We start from the raw sequence: 21,989 nt of genomic DNA, 5'->3' as shown, positions 1-21,989 counted from the left end.
AAAAAAAAAAAAGAACATATATAAAACCTAGATTATGAAACCTCTCTGAAGTACAAACTCACCAGTGCAGAAGCAGAATGAAGACATCAGCATTTATCAGGTGTTCAGAAAATAAACTCAAATGAAAATTTGATATTGATACAAGTTTGAATTTCGTTGAACTGCTTCATTTTGCAATCGATGCCAAACTAATCAATTTAAAAAATAAATTGTAGTTTCCTGATAAAAAATAGGAAGCACAGCTGAACATGTTTCATAAATCTCCCAGCAGACGGCAGCATGGTGTCAAATGTCAGTCTCATATCTCAGTCTCATGTCTCTATCTCATATCTCAGTCTCATGTCTCAATCTCATATCTCAGTTTCTTATCTCAATCTCTTATCTCAGTCTCATGTCTCAATCTCTTATCTCACTATCATATCTCAGTCTTATATCTCAGTCCCATATCTCACTCTCATATCTCAATCTCATATCTCACTCTCATATCTCAATCTCATATCTCACTCTCATATCTCATTCTCATATCTCACTCTCATATCTCACTCTCATATCTCAATCTCATATCACACTCTCATATCTCAGTCTCATATCTCAAATAACTGAGTGCTGACTGTGATGCATTCATGTGTACAGTAGAACCCTGTACAGTTTTATTATTGTCACACTTTGGTTTTTGTTTTTGAATGCACTCGGTCCATGAGGTGCATTATTACAATCTACTACACTAAGTGATTTACTCTTTTATTTATCATGAAATGCAGCAAAAGGAAAACAACATTTATTTATGAAACATTTCACTTAAATAAAAATTAAGATCTAATACTGCTTAAACAAAATTATAAAGTTCACGCTTGAGGAAAAATAACACATAAAACACTTACCTTTGCACTTAATTTTTTTTCTCAGTAAAATATCAGAATCCCAGATTTTCTTTGAAGTCTGAACATTTTGCTTTACTTCACTTTACACATAATCAGATAGATACACATCAGCTCTGGTGTGCATTAATGATTGTACATGATGTAAAACATTAACACTTTGGTGCATTCAAACTATTGGCACATTTAATATGTCATATTTTAGCATTGCAAGGAAATGGCAGCAATTATTAATATTTATTCTTTATATGTAGGTAATATTGACATGTTTCGTATTAATTGTGACACTGAAATCAGTTCACATTCTAAAGGCTGGAATAGTAGTGGAATCAGATATAGCTTGCTAAAACATGAGGCTAATTTGTTGAGCTTTAAGAATTATTATATAGAAATAGGCACATTTGTCGTTATCCAAAAGGAGGCGCTATTGAGCTATTATAAGGCTAGAGAGTAAAAGCTTGTGGAAAGGAGTTTGCAAACAAGCAGGCTTTTCTTTTTTTTTCTTTTTTTAAAATATTTTACTAAGGCTAATTCTATGTTTCATAAGGTTTTTGGGCACTATGTTAGTATTAAATTGTGAAGTATTTAGCCCTGAATTTATTAGGGTAGTAATTTTTACATTTTTAAATTTTTTATTTTGTATTGTTGTATTTTTGTTGTTACAGTCCAAAAATCATTAGGTGCTCTAGGTTCAGTATCAGTTATGAGTAGTTCTCAAAAGATATTCTATAATTCAGGTAAAAAGAAGTCCAAACAACAGATGTGTCATGAGAAGAATTTCCACATAGCCTCTATAATGACAACAGTGGTCTCCGTCTTTAAACTTTCTCCGCTGTATCATCCCACATCCTCAGCATTTTAGTTTTTGACACTACTGCTTTCACCCTAAATACCCTCTCTGCAAAGTTTCTCCACTTACATTGATTGCATAACTCCAACTATATAAATGTCTCAACGTGTATTTAAAAAAGTGCTGAATTACAGTAGGTTTTAGGTTTTGGGAAACAGATCTATCATTACCCACTGGGAGCACCCCACATCAGTCAGCAGCTCCAACCAGCTCTTGACAGCAGGAGACAGACCAATAAAATTTGCCCTAAATGTCTGGTTTTCTAAGCCACAGAATACAGAGAAAGCTTGGTCTTCATTTTGATGACCGCCTACTAAAAGTTTTATGGCAAGATAATGTTTTTAACAGTTTCCAGCACCTAAGTACAGTTAGTTGTTTGAAACCTGTGGTGTTTTCCCCAATTACAGACCAAAGATTTCATGTTCAGAGACTTTATAATTGTATCTGATAAGAAAATGATTGATTTCACCATGTGTATCTAATAAAACACAAAATGTCAGATGTCATGGCATGCACATTAGTCTTTAGTTTATGGAGCATTAAACAATGGTGTTTGAACACACATTTAGGCCATGCAGTGCTGAAGGTAGTGACATTTGTAGAGGATGAGGCCACCCATGAAGCATAGAATGAAATGATACCTTCTCTATCACTACACTTATTAAACCAACATATTATGGGGTACATTGATTTATAATGATATGTGCTTCTTTGCTCAGGCAGGAATGAAGCACTCACATATAGTCTTCCAGCAGACAACAGGAAGAATTCTTCATTACCAGCATGAATACCTTGACCTTGCAAATGTGCATTGTACTGCTGCATGCTTGCATACTTGGCAATTGATTGCATGTAAGGACTGCATTTTTTCACAAATACGTCTTTCCAGTTGTTGAAATAGAATTCTTACTTCCTTACTAAAGCGATGAACAGCAAGCTTAATGTCAGAAATGTGTTACTGTGCAAATCTGTGCTTGCTCTCATTTCCTTAGCTGCCTGCTGCTAATCCATGTGTACAACTCAATCCCATTACACTGATTACACACATCCTGGAACTTCCTTGTTTGTCAACCTCCAAACCTTTTTATTCCTCAATAGGTTTCATCAGGAGAAACATATGAGCTAATAAAATTAAGACCTCTATAAAGTGTAATAAAGCACAATATAATATGCTTAATGTACTTCTTAACCTAGGAGATTTTTTTTTATCGTGGATACTAATATACCTTAACTTTCCTTCAATTACCTCTTTGACAAATCTTGATTATTATACTAACCCTAGATTAGAAGATTAGAACCATTTTGTTTCCCTTTTGTGGAAATGATGAAAAGCGCTATAAAATATCTGCTAATATATGAGCAGCTTTGTAGACAGATTGATCTTAACAAATGTGTCCCTTCACTCATCTATGAGAAAATGAAGTGGTGACCCCTCCACTCTTATTACACCAGATTTGTGACCTGTTATTCACTGCATGATCTGTTCATGATCTCAATATAATTGTCAATATAATTGTCAGGGTTAACATGAGAATAAGAGCTGTTCTAAACACACACCAAGCTCCATTCAACATCTTATTACTGTTAAGTGAATATTATTCCATGCAATAACACTTGCACCTTTTATCAGGATCAAATCTACATTAATCTATACTGTATAAACCGTGTAATGTACCTTTCCTTAGTCTATGAGACTGGTTCAGCTGTGGTCGCTGTAGCAATACATGCAGAACCATGAAAAATGTTCACGTCTTTACCCTCAAAGGATTTATAGATAGTCAAATAAGAGGTAAGCAGTCCAAAGAAAAGAGACAATCTCCATAATGGAGAAAGTCTTTTTAAATGGCCTCAAGGTCACTGACAGGTCAGAAGGAAATGACCAGTAAAGTGGGAGTATAGTGATGATGTCATTATTGTGAGGCCCACAGAAGGAGTCATGACAAGCATTGGGCCTGTGCATAGGGTCACACAAGAGGAGAAGCGATCTACAGGGGCCTCAAAGTCGTCCTGGGGTTTCATCCATTCATGAAAGCTTTTTTGTCCACCACACAGCCTCCTACAGAAACCAAGGAGGGGGAGGATAGGTTAGGGATAGAGATAGAGTTGGGGTTGAGAGAGACAAGGAAATGTGGTTTTCCCAATCAGACTGAATGTCCTTTTTAAAATAAATAGTAGCTGGAGCATGCAGGACATTAGATATTTATAATTCTTAGGAATTGTAATGTTTAAAAACTCTAATGAATGACTGATGGTATTAATATGACGTAGCCCGAGTGGAACAGGGATAGACTTGGCTCTCATGGTTGTGTCTTGTTTCCAGTGATCCTGTGGAATATTCCTTGGCTTTTCTGATTTCACTTGGGAGGAAAGGAAAATCATATTCTCCATTAAGAAACATAAAAAAACCAACAAAAAAAAAAAACAGACATTTTCCCCCATCTTCTGTTTCTTTCCACATAAAACATATGTCCAAATATCTCCTGGTAAGTAGATACTTCTACACTTCAGATATTTCTTTGACAGTTTTGACTAAACCTAATTCAAAAAGTCACTCCTAAAAATTTTCTGTCTTTTCTGTCACTCCTAAAAATACTTGTATTCATTTCATAGATAGATAGATAGATAGATAGATAGATAGATAGATAGATAGATAGATAGATAGATAGATAGATAGATAGATAGATAGATAGATAGATAGATAGATAGATAGATAGATAGATAGATAGATTTAATGGTCACAGTCCAGTGTGTTTAACTGTGTAAACCAAATGAACTGTCATTGTTAAGTTGAGGTTAAACTAGTTCTTCCAGCTCCCACCCCAGTACACAATGTACTTACTGGAGTTACCAGTCTAGACCTTAGATAGCAAAAATCTCTATATTGTACCAAAAAAGGTTATTTGTCTTTTAACACTAGCAGACACATTTTAAAGAAATATTTGAGGGAAAAAACTTGTACCACATCACTTATTTCTCAATTATTATTATGGTGTTTATAAACAGAATGTCTCTGATAGTAAGGAAAGCACAGGTTTATATTTATTGACTCATTATAAGAATAAAAAAAACAGAATAGTTATTTATTTAATTTGAACAAATAAATGCTGTATGTATTATGTAGTTCAATTCAACCGTATATAAGTTGTTTACTAGCTAGGTGTACTCCGTGTTCTCTGCAGAGTGTACAGCATAACAATTATCATTTAAACATTTAAAACTACTTCAAGGGACCAAGTTACTATTCTTTCTTCACAACTTCCACAAATTCACAAAATCTTCACAAATTATGCAAAGTGCAGTACACAGATAGTCCCTTCTTAATTGACTATTTAATGATTCTGTTACAAATTAAAAAAAAAGAAGGTCAGGAAATGTCTAATGACTTGCATCTAGTCCATTTTTCTAAGACTAGCATCTAGTCCAATTTATCCCTTTGCTAGATTAGTAACTTAATTGGGTTCTACCTCTCACTGTGTACTGCCATGTCAAAAAATAATTGAAATGAAATAAACCTATCTGGCTTTACACATAACTTGTGCAAGGTTTTATTCTGAAATCATAAAAATGAATAAATCACCAATAAATAACGAATTAGAAATTAATTTTTAATTCAGTTAGACATTATCTGAAAAAGTCTGGCCAAAGGCCAAAGAAAACATTCCAGCAGACCAAAAACCTACTTCTCCAAGTAACAACAGCAACTTGAGTGGAAAAATTCTAAAGTAATAATTATCTTAAATAATGTATTATTTTTGTTAATTCAACTCAACCCTTTTTTCAGTATTACTAAATTGTATTACTACAAAGCAATTAAAAAGCTCACTGCTGTATTGACTAAAGTTATAATTAAACATAAGCCCAGAATTAGAACCTAAGACTCGCAAATCCTGGTCCCCATGAAACCTTTTTCCCACTAAATGTTTTTGTTGTTTTTTTGTGTTTTTTTTAACCAAAAATGTATAAGCACACAGATCTGTTTACAATATGTTAAAGTCTCCAGTTCCATCACATTTGTCACAGCATGGCTGAATTAATATTTCCTAGAACATACTTTAACCCATCTATCCCAAATATCTACTGTATATAGTTTTCATAGGATACTCATATAGGAAGCCAAACATCAGGACTGTCAAATCAAGATGACATTAAGTGTAGTAAATATGGAAAATTATGCCCATGTGATAGTAATATAGAAATCCAAAAGTTAATCTAAAGCCTTTGACCTCCCATAATAATAATAGTAGAAAAGGTGCTTAGACTGCAGAAATGTGCAGAAAAGTGCTTAGACTGCAGAATCAATTTGACAGATATAACAAATGGAGGAGTAACTCTAACAGATTTATATATATATTTATATATATATAAATTGTAATTCTGTGATTTTTTTCTTACCCATATGCCACTACTTTTCATCTGCTACAACATCAGGTTTTGATAAGTTAAGAACTGGCTGTAAGAACATCTGATGATGAATTTCTCATCTCAGATGCCAATTTGTAAGAGACACCACAATGCAGTACATAGCTTCTCCTCCTTAGAGATTTAAATATTTTAAAGTTTTTATTTGTTGTTCTGGAATATATAGATGAACAAAACACTGTCATGTATTTTGTGAGGAGCTTTCATCTTTATTAGATTCCCTTTAAAATGCATTACAGATTAATACAGATATATGTATCCAGATTGCAGTGCCCCAACTCATTAGCATTCCTGATTACTTTTGCAAAATATATGCTGGTGTGTTTGAAGTATATATTACATTAAGAACTGTATATTTTCTCTACTCTGATCATGGACTTATGACTCTACTGACTCTATTTCCCAGAAGCCCTTTTGGAATCCAGGAAATAAGATTCCCATATAACTCCCACTGCCTGTTGTTTAGTGTGGCCTCCTTCTTTTATTGTTAGTGTGAGGTCACTTTATATACTGCAAATACACTTCAATTAAGTGTTTGTTGTAAATGATATTAATTATAAACTACATTTTAATTGGTCCACTAAAGGTCAAATTCCCAGGGAATGTTTGCCCATAAATGGTTAGCTTTCTTCGAGAAATAAATATTGGCAAACATTTTAAATATTGGAGCAGACCACAAATCCAGTTCAAAGCAGAAAAGAGAAAAACAATGAAAAACAAAATGAGAGACAATGAGGATCAAATGGAGAGTAAAAACAAGGCTGAATAGAAGAAGAGACAAGATGAAGACAAAGGCTAACACACTAGTGGAAAAAAATACATGCATATTCAGGAATACTATTAAAAGCACATGAGAACAAACAAATAAAAGAAGAATACCTTGTAAGAATAAAAGGAAAAGTCCATATTTAAATACAAATAAGTATCAGCCATGTTCTTGAATTGCAACCTTTATGTAGAACTGAAAGTCCACATAATGTTTTTTAATTGTAAAAAGGGGCGGATGTTGTTAAATTATTGTGCACTTTGAAATGTTTTATATGGTTTAGTGGGTGGATATTTATAGAAGCTGAGCTATGCAAGTGTGTTCCCGGGTTGTGTTTATTTTGCTTTTCAGTGAGGAAAAACTTTTGCTTCCAGAAGACCTATGGAGTTCTTGGCCTACACTAAACACTAGTCCAGACAATGGTAGTCTGTTTGTGTAGACAGTGGGATACTCAGTGAGATAATGGACCATAAGTTCTGCCCCCTTTTTTAGAAAAAAGCTCACATTTAAGATCACAGCCCTACCGCATATTGCTGCACATCCCTCATCTGCCTTCGTGCACAAATCGGCCAACAAGCTGCGATAACATACTAAAATGATTCTCCCAGACGACATTGGATGAGGCATGTGTGGTGCATGACAACAACCAGCAGAGCACCTCTGTGGCCAAAAGCCCCACCTAAACATCTGGTCTTGGGCAGAACAGCCTACAGCTTTCATCTGGCCTTGGGCAGCATGGGGGATGAGAAATGGGTGGATCGGCAAATACTGTAAATACAGACAGACTGAAAGAGCTCTCTGTTCTCTCTCTCTCTCGCTCTCTCTCTCTCTCTCTCTCTCTCTCTCTCTCTCTCTCTCTCTCTCTCTCTCTCTCTCTCTCTCTCTCTCTCTGTGCCTCATCACCCTACATGTATGCCACGTCTGCAACAGAAGAGTAGCTCTTACTACTGTACCACTGCTCATATTTTATACTGTATTTTTGGACTTTGGACTTGAGAACAATGACACTGCCAGTATGGTTGAAAGTTGCTATTTTATTTTAACCTTGATCTAGGTCCAGCTTTCCCATCTACCTCATGTCAGCAAGAGAAAGCAACATTTGATATGACCAATAAGACTACACTTCCTTAAATATATTGAATAATTCAAAATTGCAATAAAGGAGAAGAAAGAGCATGTTCATCCCAAAAGTACTGCAATCATAGTAATCAAAAGAAACACCCAGAATTTTAACAGTCTAAATAGGAAATCTATAAATTCTAGAGATATGTGATCAAAGCTAGTATTTATGAATTGCTACTTCATTCATTTTCTTTTACTTGCTGCATTTCACTGGATGCTTGCCCTTGGCCCCTGACGGCCCATCTGCTTCCAGAGTGTTCTCTGTACACTCTGGCCTTCTGAGCTACCTAACACCGGCATGTGTTTGGTTTGGGAGTGCATAAGCTCAAAGGGGCACTGGGACATGGCCAAACAGGCAGTGGCTCTGCCCCCCTCGCTGGGTAAACTCCAGCCTCCATCTCAGACACTGCACCCATTCAGCTATTCCACGTGCTGGAGATAAAGTTGGGATTGTTTGTCAGCGAGTCGCAATGCATGGAATGCAGCGCTCCGGTTCCCCTCTGGGAAATAGCATGGAAAAAGGAGACATTCTGCCTATCGGACTCTTTCTATCTCTCCTTGCCTTGCTTGCTGTCTTTGTATCCCCCACTGTCTTTCATCCTTACTTTCTACTTCTTTTCCTTTTCTTGCCCCTTTATGGTCTGCTCTGTTCAAGATGATCTATTACCCATGTCAGGTAATCAACAGAGACAGAAGTGAAGTAAAATAACAGATGCCATCTCTGCCTGTGTGCTATTCTGGGCTTCCTGCAGCACTTCCCCAGTAGGCCCTCAGCTCCTTTACATGCTCCTCTATATTCCATATACACTAAATATTCTGTCACACTGACATTTCCTAATGCATATTATCATATACTATCAAGTTACATTACCCTCCATATGTTTACAGACACCTCACATATTCTTTAAAACCTAGAGCTCATAGAGATGGCATAGACATGAAGACACAGCATGACATTTATAAAATATGTCATTGCTAAATTATAATTACCAAGTAAAACCCCAGTTCAGACTAGATTAAAAAAAAATCCACTATTTTTGCCCATACAAAAATACCCATAGCCATGGACTGAGGCAGATGCACAATAGAATGTTTAGAGAGTTTGATGTTTGTACTCTTAGTTTCAATTGGCCTACCAGGTCCATCCTTTGATTCAGTACAGCATGGACATGTGTTTTCCTTTAGTCCTAGAATTATTTCACCTCATAAAGATCATGTGATCACCCAAACAAACTTTAATTAAAAACACCTACTGTATTCAGGGTCCATCTGTTTACCACATTACCAGCACAATGTCAAAACTGCCCAGTGCTCTCTAATATGTTCCATGGTGGAAATCATGAATATATATACAGTTAGATATTTGCCCCAACCCTTGTGTGTTCAGGCTGTGGCTAGCATGCATAATACTAGTATTTCATAAGGCTCCTGAGTGTCTCATAATGCAAAGACATAAGCGTTGTAGTGAACTTCCAAGCTCTGTGACTGAAGATAGTACAATGTACTCTCTCCAATTTTTAATGATACACTAGATCAATCTATATCCATGAGAATGGAAAGGCTAGGTGGGTTAGGTTCTAAACATGATTTTTCTGGTGTAGGACCAGTCGCTGGATATTTAACTAAATGTAGCTCAATTTCAGTGATTATGGTTCATAGTAGTGTGTGGGTATGGGGAAGGCGCGTTGTCCTAATATGGGTCCCTGCCATTAAAATGTCTATGCATGGGTCTGGAGTTATACAGTACCTAAAATTCTCAAGAAACCATGACAGAGTCCTGATTTCTAATATTCACCAGGCTGGCCAGTAGACAGTTGATGAACATTTTGTTCTCTGTGTATGTCAAACCTGAAGATATCAATAATACAGTTGTGCAGTTATGCAAAGAATTGCTTCAGTACTTCAGTATCATTATGGAAAATCTTCTTTACTGCTATTAGACTCTAGTTAAGACCTAGAGTCTAAAATGGTTTTTAATCTGCATATAGACTAAAATCTATGAGCTTGGTTAGCTGCACTGCATGATAACATGTTTAAGCCCAAAGAACAATACATCAAGAAGTGGATAAATGAATCTGGGCTGAACAAATCAGTGTTAATAGTATAAATTACATGCAGAAACAGTACATTTATGCATTCTGTGGCTCCGGTCAGCATACTAAATGGGTGAGTATATTTAGTTACTTATCCAATAACAAGACACCCAACACCAGCAACCTTCTGACAACAGCTGCTTCCTTCTTGACACTCAAATACACCTTTACAGACATATGGGCCAGAAATAGAACCTAAAATAGTAGGTACTGTATGTAACACTGAGTCTTTGACCGAATGAAGAACTACCAGGGTGGTTTCTGTGCTTGCTTTATAGCATAATTTCTAATAACACCAAAAGGAGTAGCTTATGTTTCCCACCTCAGATCATATCTGGTGTGTACAGCATTAAGAACAGCCGCTGTTTTACAACTACATTTGGGTATCTTAAAAGGAAAATGGGGTAGTTTCAGCCTATTTTTTTTCTGTATCATAAAATATCTTAAAAATATCCTGACAGGTGCTCTGTCTGGAAACTCAGGTAATTTTTAATGTCTATTTATCTAGCAGTTATCACACTTCCACAGTAATTCAGGCCAAATTGCACCTCTTTAGGTATATACCCCTGCGTTTGGTGGTTTTCTACACTAAAATTGTAAATTAGAACCTGTGGACAGTGTGCTCAGTAACTACACTGATCTGATGTTTTAGACCTCCACTGGTTTAATTGCAGAGGGCTACACCACCCTGCCATTGAATGTGTGCTTCTAGTGAATCATACTTTGGCAGTTTAGTCCATGCTTGTCCTGATGTGAACCTGCCTTTGCGTTCTATCCACTGCCATGTGTACCAATGTCCTCAGTTTCACTATTTAAAAATTACTTCTATGAAAATAACATGAGCATGGTTCAGGGCTCCAAATGGAAGCCTACTGTTCCACATGCTTAGTTCATGTTCAACTAAGGAGAGACGATTTCCCAGAGCCCACTGAATCTGTGTGCCTGTGTGCCAAAAGCCTCTGTTAATGGCATTTGAGTAAATCTCATTTGTGTCAATACACCCACTGGTTTCCCCTGTACATGACCATTGTCTCACATGACTTGGAGCACTGTCATTAAGTCCTCTGCCTTTAACACCACACTGAATGTGTCATGTGGGTATTACCTCCTTTAGGACCAATAGCCAGTGCTACAGTATAAGCCACTTGGTATTAACAGAGAAGCTAATACCACTAGGTACTGTATTGCTAGAGATTTTGAAAAGAGAGATTTGCACTACAATGCTTTACATCCCTAGTGAGGGCAATGGTCATACCAGGTAGCAGACTATAGGCACTGTCTAATAAAAGCTCGTTAGTGTCTTTATGTCATAAAAAAGTCACTTTTGTGGACTGATAAAATGTATCAGTAGTTTTTCTGTAGTTCAACTAAAAATGTGGCCCTGATACCATGTCCTGTGTTCTGATGTTACACACTGATCATCAAGCTGCTCTTTTGATGGGCTATCTACACTCTCCTACAAGCTTAGAGAATAAGGGGTAGTCACTGAAAGGACATTAGGGTATGTCTCTACATGTCTGACAGCTCTACCCAGCTTTTGTATTTAGCACCTGCTCACTGATAACTCTTCTCATTATTCCAATGCAGTAACATTGCCCATTCTCTTCTCTACACACACCCAAACCCTCTATTGGCTGCTGTACATTCTATGATTGCACCACCGACTAGCTTGCTTTTTCACTCTTGTCAGTGTCAAAGAGCAATTTATCAATGTAAAACCTACTATCATCGTACTATCAAGGGGCACATCAACGCACTTTCCTTAGAGACTTGATTCTGCTTTTTGTGCTCTCAGTACAATGAGATGGAAAAGGGGAAAGGTTCGATATGGGCCTTTTATAGGCTATACATTACACAGCACAAAATAGTGACTGTGTTATTAGTGCTTGGCTAGGAAAACGAGGACACAGGAAATCAGTAATTCCAGAAGGAAACTGCCCTGGTGGTCCAGAACACATTGCGTCTCCTTTCTTTCATTAATTACCTAAATTTAAATCCCTAACAGCTTTCAGACATGCATTATCATTTTTTTTTAATGCAAAGAAGGAAGAGGGCAAAAAATTTAAAAAATAATTTTAATCATTAAAACGTAATCGCTTTCACAATTTTTTTAGTGCACTGATACTAAAATAGCACTAAAAATCTCAAAAAGTTTAGCAATTATTTTTTGTTCAGATTTTTTTTAAAAATTAATTTACATTTTTAAACAATCATAGCTGGTGGAGAGAGTGTAAGGCTGTGAAGAATGTTTTCTTGACACACTTTTGGCCTGTTTATACCAATCAATTATCCCTTGAATGCTACAGTTTATTTGGGTATTGTTGCTGACTATGTGCCGATGCTCACAGTCTACTGTCTTATAATGATCACATTCAGCAAGTTAATGCAGTAAAAGTCATCTTAAAAAAAGATTTCATGAACATGACAGTGAGTTTAGTGTTGTTTTCATTCTTACCAGTAACCAGATCTAAATCCTTTGGGATGTGGTAGAACAAGAATTCGAAACATAAATGTGCAGCTGAAAAATCTACAGGAAATGACTGATGCATTCATGTCAAGGAGGACCAGAATCTCAAAGAAATGTTTCCAACTTGGGGAATCCATTGCATGAAGAATTGACACTGTTGTGGGAGCAAAGTGAAGCCCTACCCAGTATCAGTGCTTAGTGAGCATGCATATAATCATTAGAATCCCCAAGCACATGAAAGACTTTTGGATGTCTAAGATGGAGGTGTATTTTTATCTTACAATTTTATTGACATAATGTCAAAAGAAATGGTCCAGGTCAGCAGCACATTGATTGCTGCTATTCCAAGACTTATTGCCAACAAAAGAAATTATTCCACTGTATTCCAGTTCTGATTTAAATTGCTGAAGGTTTTAGAACTTAAATCACTGCCTCAGACTTAGGGCATTTTGCAAAAAGATAAGTGAAAAATAGTTTTGCCTGTTAAAAGCATATACATTTAAATACAATTTGTATACAGCATGGAGCTCCTGGGTCATTTCTGTTTGATCAGTTCTAAAATAAGGCAAAAATGTAGCATTATACATTTAATTATAATAGAAATCTTATGTTTGACATTGCTTGCACTGCTTTATGTTGGAATTTGCTTTTTAACGGCTGAGGATATATTTAAAAAATGTAAAAAGACTAACAAGAAGTTCTACTACACCAGCCTGTTAAGCCAAACTCAGAAGTCCCCTTTTTGTTACACAGTAAGGAATTATAAATGTGCGTTCAATCATGTACACACGAAAGTTTTAACCTGACTTAAGAAGCTGCAAACAAAGGCAGTAGGATTGCATTATTTATAAACTCCACAATGATCCATTCCAGACATTCTGAAGTAAGTAGAGAGTCAGCAACCTACTTTTATACCACTGACAGTGAATTTCCATCTTGAGCTAAACAGAGGTTACATGTGTGAACATGTGTGAGTGCCAAAAGAAAAGAGATTAAATGGCCAGTATGATTTTCCATAATGTCAAACATGCCGGCAATGTGAGTCACAGCTCTGCCCTTTAAAGGAAAAGATCAGATGTATTGTACAGACTGTTGTTTTAACACGTATGGTAGCTATGTTGTCCATAATCAAATTTTCTAGATAACTTCATTGTATACAGCAATATTTTTCTGTATATCATAAATAACCAGAAAATAGGAGATTTATTACATATTACAGGGACCTATTACAGGTCAATTGCCCCATGGTCTATATTGCTGAAGACTGGAAATCCGTTCTAACCTCAAAATATCAATCATTAGTACTACCAATTTCCCAGCAAGATTTGGCAAGCCAGTGATCTGCTATATTATCAGTCTCAGTTCACTAACCCTTTTAAGGACTTAGATGAACTAAGTAAACATAAGTATAGCATCAATTTGCAGGAAATTTGATTCTGATTCCAGTAGCTACATGGGTAGAGGAACAAAAAGGCCATTGAAGGTAGCTTTAGTGTCAGAACAAAAAGAGAAGTCATTGTGCTTTAAAAAGGATCCTTATGTTTCATGTGCCGGAAATGTAACGGATCCATCACCTCAGCTAAAGCATGCCACATGTTCAGCCCATAATAACGTAGCTCAATAACATAGCTTATTTGAGTACAAAGTTACAATTAGAGTTAAATTTGTTGAGAAATTATACATTTCTTTATTTTGAAAAATGAACCATATCAGGGACACTTCAGGGTGAATTTTGGTGTTTTTTAATCACATGAAAATACATGCTTCTATCCCTGAAAATATAGGATACAAGAAATCATGAGAGCACAAAGTTCTCATCTTTTTTTTTAACATGGATTTTTAGGCACTTGGAATTGCTAGAAACATTTCCTTATAAAAATAAAATGCCTTTGGTCCTTTAAACAGAAGAAAACAGATTGATTGAACCACAGCCAGAAAAAAGTTAAAAAAGTTAACTTTTTAACACTACCTAAAATATACAGCCTTTTGTCCCAAAGGCCAACAAAAACTGCTGTAGATCAAAGACGTAATAATTGCTATACTGAAAGACGACCAACTGTCCTGTATCCAGTCAGAAAAATTAATTTATGTGAGAGCAAGGGAATATGCAATAGGACTGGCTCATGTCAGACATACAGCAGTAAATTATCAGTCCACTTCACTCATGTACACTGAAAAATAATTTCAAGATGCCATTGTTTATAATCTCATTTTCATTGAGAAGTCTAAAATAAAAAGGGAGAAAAAGAACTGTGTGCCCATATCGTTCCACCAGAAGTCAGAAGCTGGTTGGACAGCTATTCCTTTCAAGGCCTTTTTTAATAGTTATCTCTCTTTTCAGATTCTTTGGGTCATTTGCAGGGCAGCCAAGTCCGATAGGAGTTAGTACAAGGGTGAACCAGTGGCTGCACATGAGCGATGTAGTAGTTACTGAAGTTTATATCCCGTACATAAGGAGCAGGCTGGTAGTAACACGTCGTGACAGTGGGTATGGCGTTCTGTTCGGCCAGCACCCGCAGCGCCAACATGGAAATAAGATTCAATGTCTGACGTCTCTCGTGGCCCATCAGGCACACAGTACTCTCGTTAACCACATGGTAGAGTGTGGTGAGGCAGTTGTAGCGCTTGTGCTCCATGCCCACAAAGTGGTTCTGCAGGTAGGCCTCCAGCTTCCTTTGCTGCTCTCCAATGTCTGGAAAGTCAATGAAGAACCGGGAGCACATGTAGCGCTGGAGTGATTTCATCTCAGCCTCTGACTTGGGCTGGAAGCCCCGCACCAGGAGGTGACAGTACTTTAAAAGACCACCACCCCGGATCTCCTCTGGGCTGCGTGTAGCAATGATTTTATTATGAAGATGACCAAGAGCTTCTTGAAAGTCACCATACATGCTTTCCCCCAAAACAGTGGGGTGGAAGCTTTCAGACATAGGTGTCTCAGAGCACCGATCGAAGAGCAGTAGTGAGTCAAGGCCAATTTGGAAAGAGTCCACACTGAATTCAAACTGGCGTCTCAGAGAATCCACAAACTTCAGCTCCACGTTCTTGCCTGTGTTGTTGGACAGAGATATGAGACTCCAGCGGTCCGAGTCGTTGCACACCTTCACCAACTTCTGCACATAGGCCTCCTTCAGAGTTAGTGCATTGATGCGCTCTTTGCTAACACCCTCGGGCAAGAAGTCAAGCAGGCAGTCTAGAACCACTTCTTTAACCAGATGGAATGCCTGGTCATCCGACAGAGATATGCCAAATATTAGGTCTAAGTCCTTGTAGCCGAGTCCTGTGTCTTGGTGCAGAATGTGACTGGCAGCAGAGCCATTCAATCTCACATCACGCACAGGGATTCCTCTCTCCTCCAGCCGTGTTCGCACAACCTAGAAAGACAAAGATAACTTTTTACAATTTGGTCTTAGTAAAATTAGCTAGTCAATGCTAACATAACAATGCTAAAATTCCAATAATTGATATGGTCCACTTTTTTGCAACCTTGACTGCCACTCTGAAACATTACTGAATGTGAGCATTTCCCGTTGCTGAACTACAGTAGTTTTCGTATTTACGAGGTAAACGAAAGTTAAATGTTAGCCTAGATAAACAGGTTCACTCATTGAACTTGCAAATACACCCACCAACTAAGATCATTATTTTAGTTTATCTTCGCAAGAAAGCAAACATTTCTGGGAATAGTTTGAGCAAGCAATTTGAGATTATTCAAAAGATATGCTACTGTTTATTCTTAGATAGTTCAATTGATATTAAGAACCTATGCACAAAAAGACATTGAATGGGAAGCATTTAAAATGTTCAAATGCTGAAAGATACTGTTTACAGAGTCACATGTTAATGAGCTAAACCTGTCTACTTGCAATTAAGGCCATCACAAGTAGTCTGCATTCCCTTCCTCCACAAGAAACACTAGGTCATTGGTCATTCAAGTCACAGAATATATAATATACTGAATGTTAATTTACAACACATTATTTGTATTTTGCAACATAGTATATATACATTATATATTATTATATATTTAATTTCCGAACTGGAACCGGGCTATGAGTGGTGATATGGGCTTCAAGTGTGAAGAGCCGGGAAAATATTGTAAGGGGAAAAGGTTTTACAAAAGCATACCCCCTGACCTGCACCTGACTAAAGGGAATCAAAATAATCTATCTGTGACTTAAGTGGTATTCTACAAAGTGAGTCAATAATAAAATAGCCTTGCTTAAATTAGCCTCTATGTCAATTAACAATCAGTGTGTGTCACACAAAATGCAAGTGCGACACGTTCCTGCTTATTCAAGCAAAACTGTAGGCTAACATGCTTAGATGCTACATTGGAGGAGCTCCAAGAGTCAGTTGCAGAAACAGCTAAATGTAGACTGCAAAGAAAGAGTACCTTTTTTGTCAAGCATTGATATGTTAGAACACATAATTACAAAAAGTAGATCCCTTGAGTAACTTTTAAACTTTCCAACAAATTATATGCACTTAGTGCATATGTACTAACATTCAAGTAAGTAGAAGGTGACGAAGCCAGGAAAAAGAAAATTTGAATTTCATTCTTGAGTGCAAGGCAAGGTTCAATTCCTACTTTTATATCATGTACAGACATATTGCATCCTCCTGGATTCACACTCCCTCATCCACTGGATCAGCAGACACCATATGGATGACTATGAAATAAGGTTTACTATAGACCACTGGTTTTACAACCTGCATTTTACCAAGGCGATGTTCAGCTGTACACAAAAAGTAGTTTTTATATCTTATCCCAATCTAATTCTACTTTTAAAAAGGATGAACTGTTTATGAACTGATATTTATCATGAGCAGAGAGATCTATTTCTATATCTTTTTTTTATGTTTTTATATTGTTGTCCAGTAGAATAATCAAACTAAGCTTCATTAGTAACATAACAGAATGTATGTTTGTCCAAATACCTACGTTACTATAGTAACCGACATTGGCATAAGATTCGTTTCCTGGTGTAGAGCTAAAGGTGCTGGAATTTAGCCAGGCTTGTTGAAATAAGAGTCAGTGTACAGTACTTGGAGGAATACACCCTATAGGTAAAACGTAATGTGTGAAACTGTGTAAATACTCTGTCTGATTAGCATTAGGCAAAATAAAAAACAGACACTAACTCCACTCAGTCATTAGCCATCCGGTCATTAGCCTACTATTTATAATTATTAGGTCAGGCTGAGGCTTTGAAGTATAAGTAGTGGCTGAAAGGTCTATGCAGGACTTTTTACACATCTCAGCTTCTTTCTCAACTATATTACCAATTCTTTAACATGAATATCATGTCAGTTTAGGCAGTTATTCTTTTATAATTGTCATATTGTTTGAAACTTCACAAATACGTGGGCCTGATGGATATCTGAGATTAGAAATTTAACAATTTTGAATAAATGAGAAAGCGCCAGTATGAAAACATTATACATTGTTATTCAAGAGCACACTAATGCAGAACCTAGCATACACACAAACATTTATCTTATATACTTCTACAGCCACAGTGTATAATATTGTGTAACACTGAAAAACTGCAGTTAAAAAAGACAGTAATATTTCAACAAACAAAGCTCTCTTTCAACAAACATTAACAGATTAAATATCATGTAACAAGAAGCTTCACAAAACATTTTTGATTCAGTGCGCTGCCTCAGGCACTTTGCCTTTGGGAACACACATACATGTCTATATTCTCATCATGTTACATCCCATTTAACAATTCTGACAAAAGCCTCTGCTTAAATACATCATTAGTAAGACAACACTAAAAGAGGCAAAACCACAACAACATAATTACACGGTACAGATTCTGTGTCCTTAAAAACAAGGTTCCATGTTGTCAGATGTAAGAGGACTATTAAATAAAAGCTGTCAATTTGAAGACATGTAAGAAACAGCATCCAAAGGAGACATTGTAGTAATTATCAGACCACTAACACTAATAATTACATTAAAACAATAGATTAACTTTGTCCTTATTTCCTCTTTGTATGAAAAAATGTACAGTAATTGATGAAGCCCAAAGCACTTGTGTGCGTATGCAGCCCAAGACACTGATTCTGATAACGATCTAAAAATCTTTTGTCATGCAATACTAATCAATCATGTTTATTTTAGGGACTGAAAAACACATTAACACCATTTTCTTAGGTTGAAGAGGAGCTATCAATAACTGGTTAATATTCAAGCTTCTATACCTCATTTCTGTTGGAATTCATACGGATTGTAAAGTTTCAAGCAAAGCTTGACAGACCAGTGCAAATATGTCCCAAATAAGAGGATCTGCATTAGTTTCAATTGGATGGTGCCTCTATAAACATAAACATTATCTTGTTTTATATCAGTCACTCACTGAACCAGTCACTTCCATTACGTGGCTAAGACTATTAATCGGAAAGAAAACTGATTACAATTCCAGAAGCAATAACGAGAATATGAAATGATTTTAAATCAAAATTATATTTTGCTATAGACAAATACAGAAGTCTCCTAACTTTCAGTAGGACTTCTGTAAAGACAGGATTCCCCTGACTGGCATAAAGATTTTCTTTAATGAACTTGGGGAAATCATGCCAACGTGTTGTCCCAAGGGCAGCTGTGATAGTAGCTTGGGTCGAGATAGATAAATAAATAAGTAACTAGATAGATAGATAGATAGATAGATAGATAGATAGATAGATAGATAGATAGATAGATAGATAGATAGAAGCAGCATTTAAAGGAACATCGGAGTCATTAATATAGCAGTTTAATCAGCTGAGCAAGTCCCAAGGGGCAAAGGCTAAAAATATTTTGCTTATCCTATACCTTCTAAAGCAAATGTGAAGACCTCCAAACTGTGAACTCAGAGAATATCCAACCTAATCCCTTCTTTCATAAGCTTTACTGGTGGAGATCAGGCCTCTCTGTGTAGGCCTATGGTGTGGGTATAACACTAAAGCGGGTATATACTGTAACATTAAAGCAGGTATATAACACTAAAGCGGCTATATAACACTAAAGCGGGTATATAACACTAACACTAAAGTTGGTATATAACACTAAATACCAAATAAAACATCTTTGTTATACACTATAAAATATTGTATGCTACAGATATTGTATATTGTATATTGTAAATAAAGTAAGACACTCTTTGTGTCAAGACTGATTAAGAAACAGAGATGAACGCACACATGCAGAGACAGACAGTTAAATCATTAACACACCAGGCACCTAAAGGTTTTACCTGGACAATTTGTCGGGGTTGAACAGAAAGTGTCGGGAAGTTCCCACGTCCGTGAATAGGGACCGGTTCACCAAGAATACAGTCCAAACGCTGCACCTGCTCCCAAGACAAGACACAGAATCGCCCAGAGTGTCCCGACGTGTCACCGACTGACATGGCGATGAGAGACAGAAGTGATAATAAAAATAAAAATCTCTGCTCCTCAAAAGATCTCAGCGTCTTCACACAGTGCTGAATGGGATGCAGAAAAATACACTTCACTTATTAGACAAAGTTTTACGCCTAAGAACTCAAAAATATTCAACTCCTTACACATACAAGATCCGATTCTAGCTCGTTTTATCGGCTTCCAGCTCACGCTCGCTAATTCATAACTTGTCTAAAACGCTTCGCTCCCCGGCAGAACTATTTATACTTATTATATTTGCATATATTTGCATAAATTTGCTGATTGGACGAAAGCTCATGAATATTTAATAAGTGCTCCTCTCCTTTTTGGAGAGGCTGTGCTGTGGTCACGCCCACTGCAAGTTTTAAAGAAACTTCCCCTAAGGATTTAATTTAAAACACTTTATAACACTTTGAATAATACGGATTTACGTTTATTTCTTTCAAAGTAAAGTCCTAATTCTTTTTATATCATCTTTAAGTGCTTTATTTAAAGTCATTAAAACGTTTGGACACAATCACTGGATGTATATCCTGTTGTTATAATAATAATAATAATAATAATAATAATAATAATAATAATAATAATAATAATAATAATAATAATAATAATGAAGAAGAATTCACACACACACACACACACACACACACACACACACACACACACACACACACACACACACACACACACACACACACACACACACACACACACACACACACAAACACACACACCTTAAAGGTTTCCTTCTGACCACTGTGCTTAAGTTTCAACTATGGTTATTAGACATAGCACTAATTGGCTGCATTAATTATAGTAAGACCAATGTGTGTGCAGACTAAACTTTAATTGCAACCTTTGATTGCTTCTCCATCTGGTTGGAAAAGTCTAAACCTGATGAGATGGGTTATTTTTCAAGTACAAGTACAAGTTTGTTTTTCTTTAATCTGGTTTGATTTGAGTTTTACAGTGAGTGATAAGCCATGAGTGGAAACACATAGCTTTTTCCACTCAAGATAAATTCTCATGTTTATGTTTCCATCATGAATGTTCTTATGTGCTGACTCTTTTGGTGAAAGGTTTTATTCTACTTTTCAACAGCAGAACAACTTTTAAATCCACATCAGTACCATGTGCAAATAATCAGTGCCAGGTTGGTATTAAGTACCAAGTGATAATAAAAGGCACATTATCCTTTAAACTCAACATGACCTTGCACATGAGGGCATTTGTAATAGTTTTTCTTAAAAGGTTTCATTGGAGAAGTTGTTTAAGCAATTTCAGAACAAATGCATATACATAATGAATGAACTTCTTCTGTAACATGCTGCAGTATGCATTTTTATTGGTCACATGCTTCATAGGGGCAAAACCAGGTTTGAAGAGGTATTACCTGCTGATTAAAACTGTACTTCTTAATTTGAAAGAAAATCATACATAAAAAAATAATGACATATACTGTATTTATTAAAGATAACAGATAAAACAAGCTGTTTTTATAAACGTCTATCTACGGCAGGTTGTCTTCACACACCATAGTTTTAACCAATTTCAGCATGTAACAGCATCCTTTGGTTGCCAGGCAGTGTGGAAGAAATGGCCCCATCAGTGGCCTGTACAGCTGGAGATACCCAGAATCTTCGTCACAGATCTATTAAAAAAACCTGCCATGTGGCACGCAGACAGTGTGGAAGAATAATGGCCTGGGATGTGCTAGAGAACATTGGGAAGGCAACAAAAAGTACACACAACATTTTCAACACATCAATAAAATAAAGTACTCTTTGTAAAAAAATAGTCAGCAACTGGATTGAGTGATTTTATAGAATATAAATTATAGTGCTCACATCTGTTGTATTTAACCTTTTAAGTCTTTTCCCATCCAGCCAGCAAAAAAAATGTCTATAATCATGGATTCACATGTAAACAGTAAAATATATTTACATTTAAAGTAAACAGAAGATTATTTGCTTTAATTATT

General features: G+C 36.3%; 1 protein-coding gene across 2 annotated transcripts; it reads right to left on the bottom strand.

Moving 5' to 3' along the window:
* Positions 1-14,321: 14,321 nt before the first annotated feature.
* On the bottom strand, positions 14,322-20,230 carry tent5ba (terminal nucleotidyltransferase 5ba). Of its 2 annotated transcripts, XM_027150021.2 has the most exons (3): positions 20,158-20,225; positions 19,840-20,070; positions 14,322-15,966 (listed from the first exon to the last, which is right to left on the bottom strand). In XM_027150021.2, the coding sequence occupies exons 2-3, from the start codon at positions 19,993-19,995 to the stop codon at positions 14,947-14,949; spliced, it is 1,176 nt and encodes a 391-aa protein (XP_027005822.1). In that variant the 5' UTR covers positions 19,996-20,070; positions 20,158-20,225; the 3' UTR covers positions 14,322-14,946. The 2 variants fall into 2 exon arrangements, with proteins under 2 accessions (XP_027005822.1, XP_027005821.1); XM_027150020.2 differs by having other exon boundaries at positions 19,840-20,230.
* Positions 20,231-21,989: the final 1,759 nt, after the last annotated feature.

This window comes from Tachysurus fulvidraco, chromosome 3 (genome assembly GCF_022655615.1).
Source record: "Tachysurus fulvidraco isolate hzauxx_2018 chromosome 3, HZAU_PFXX_2.0, whole genome shotgun sequence".
Taxonomy (NCBI): Eukaryota; Metazoa; Chordata; class Actinopteri; order Siluriformes; family Bagridae; genus Tachysurus; species Tachysurus fulvidraco.
This window is presented reverse-complemented; position numbering and strand designations above follow the sequence as displayed.

What these genes read in the sequence shown, in the direction of transcription:
- tent5ba (XM_027150020.2), bottom strand. Translation starts at nt 19,995, where the DNA reads ATGTCAGTCGGTGACACGTCGGGACACTCTGGGCGATTCTGTGTCTTG. An exon ending in AACCCCGACAAATTGTCCAG is followed by an intron (nt 15,967 to 19,839) that starts GTAAAACCTTTA and finishes TTGTCTTTCTAG; the next exon opens with GTTGTGCGAACACGGCTGGA.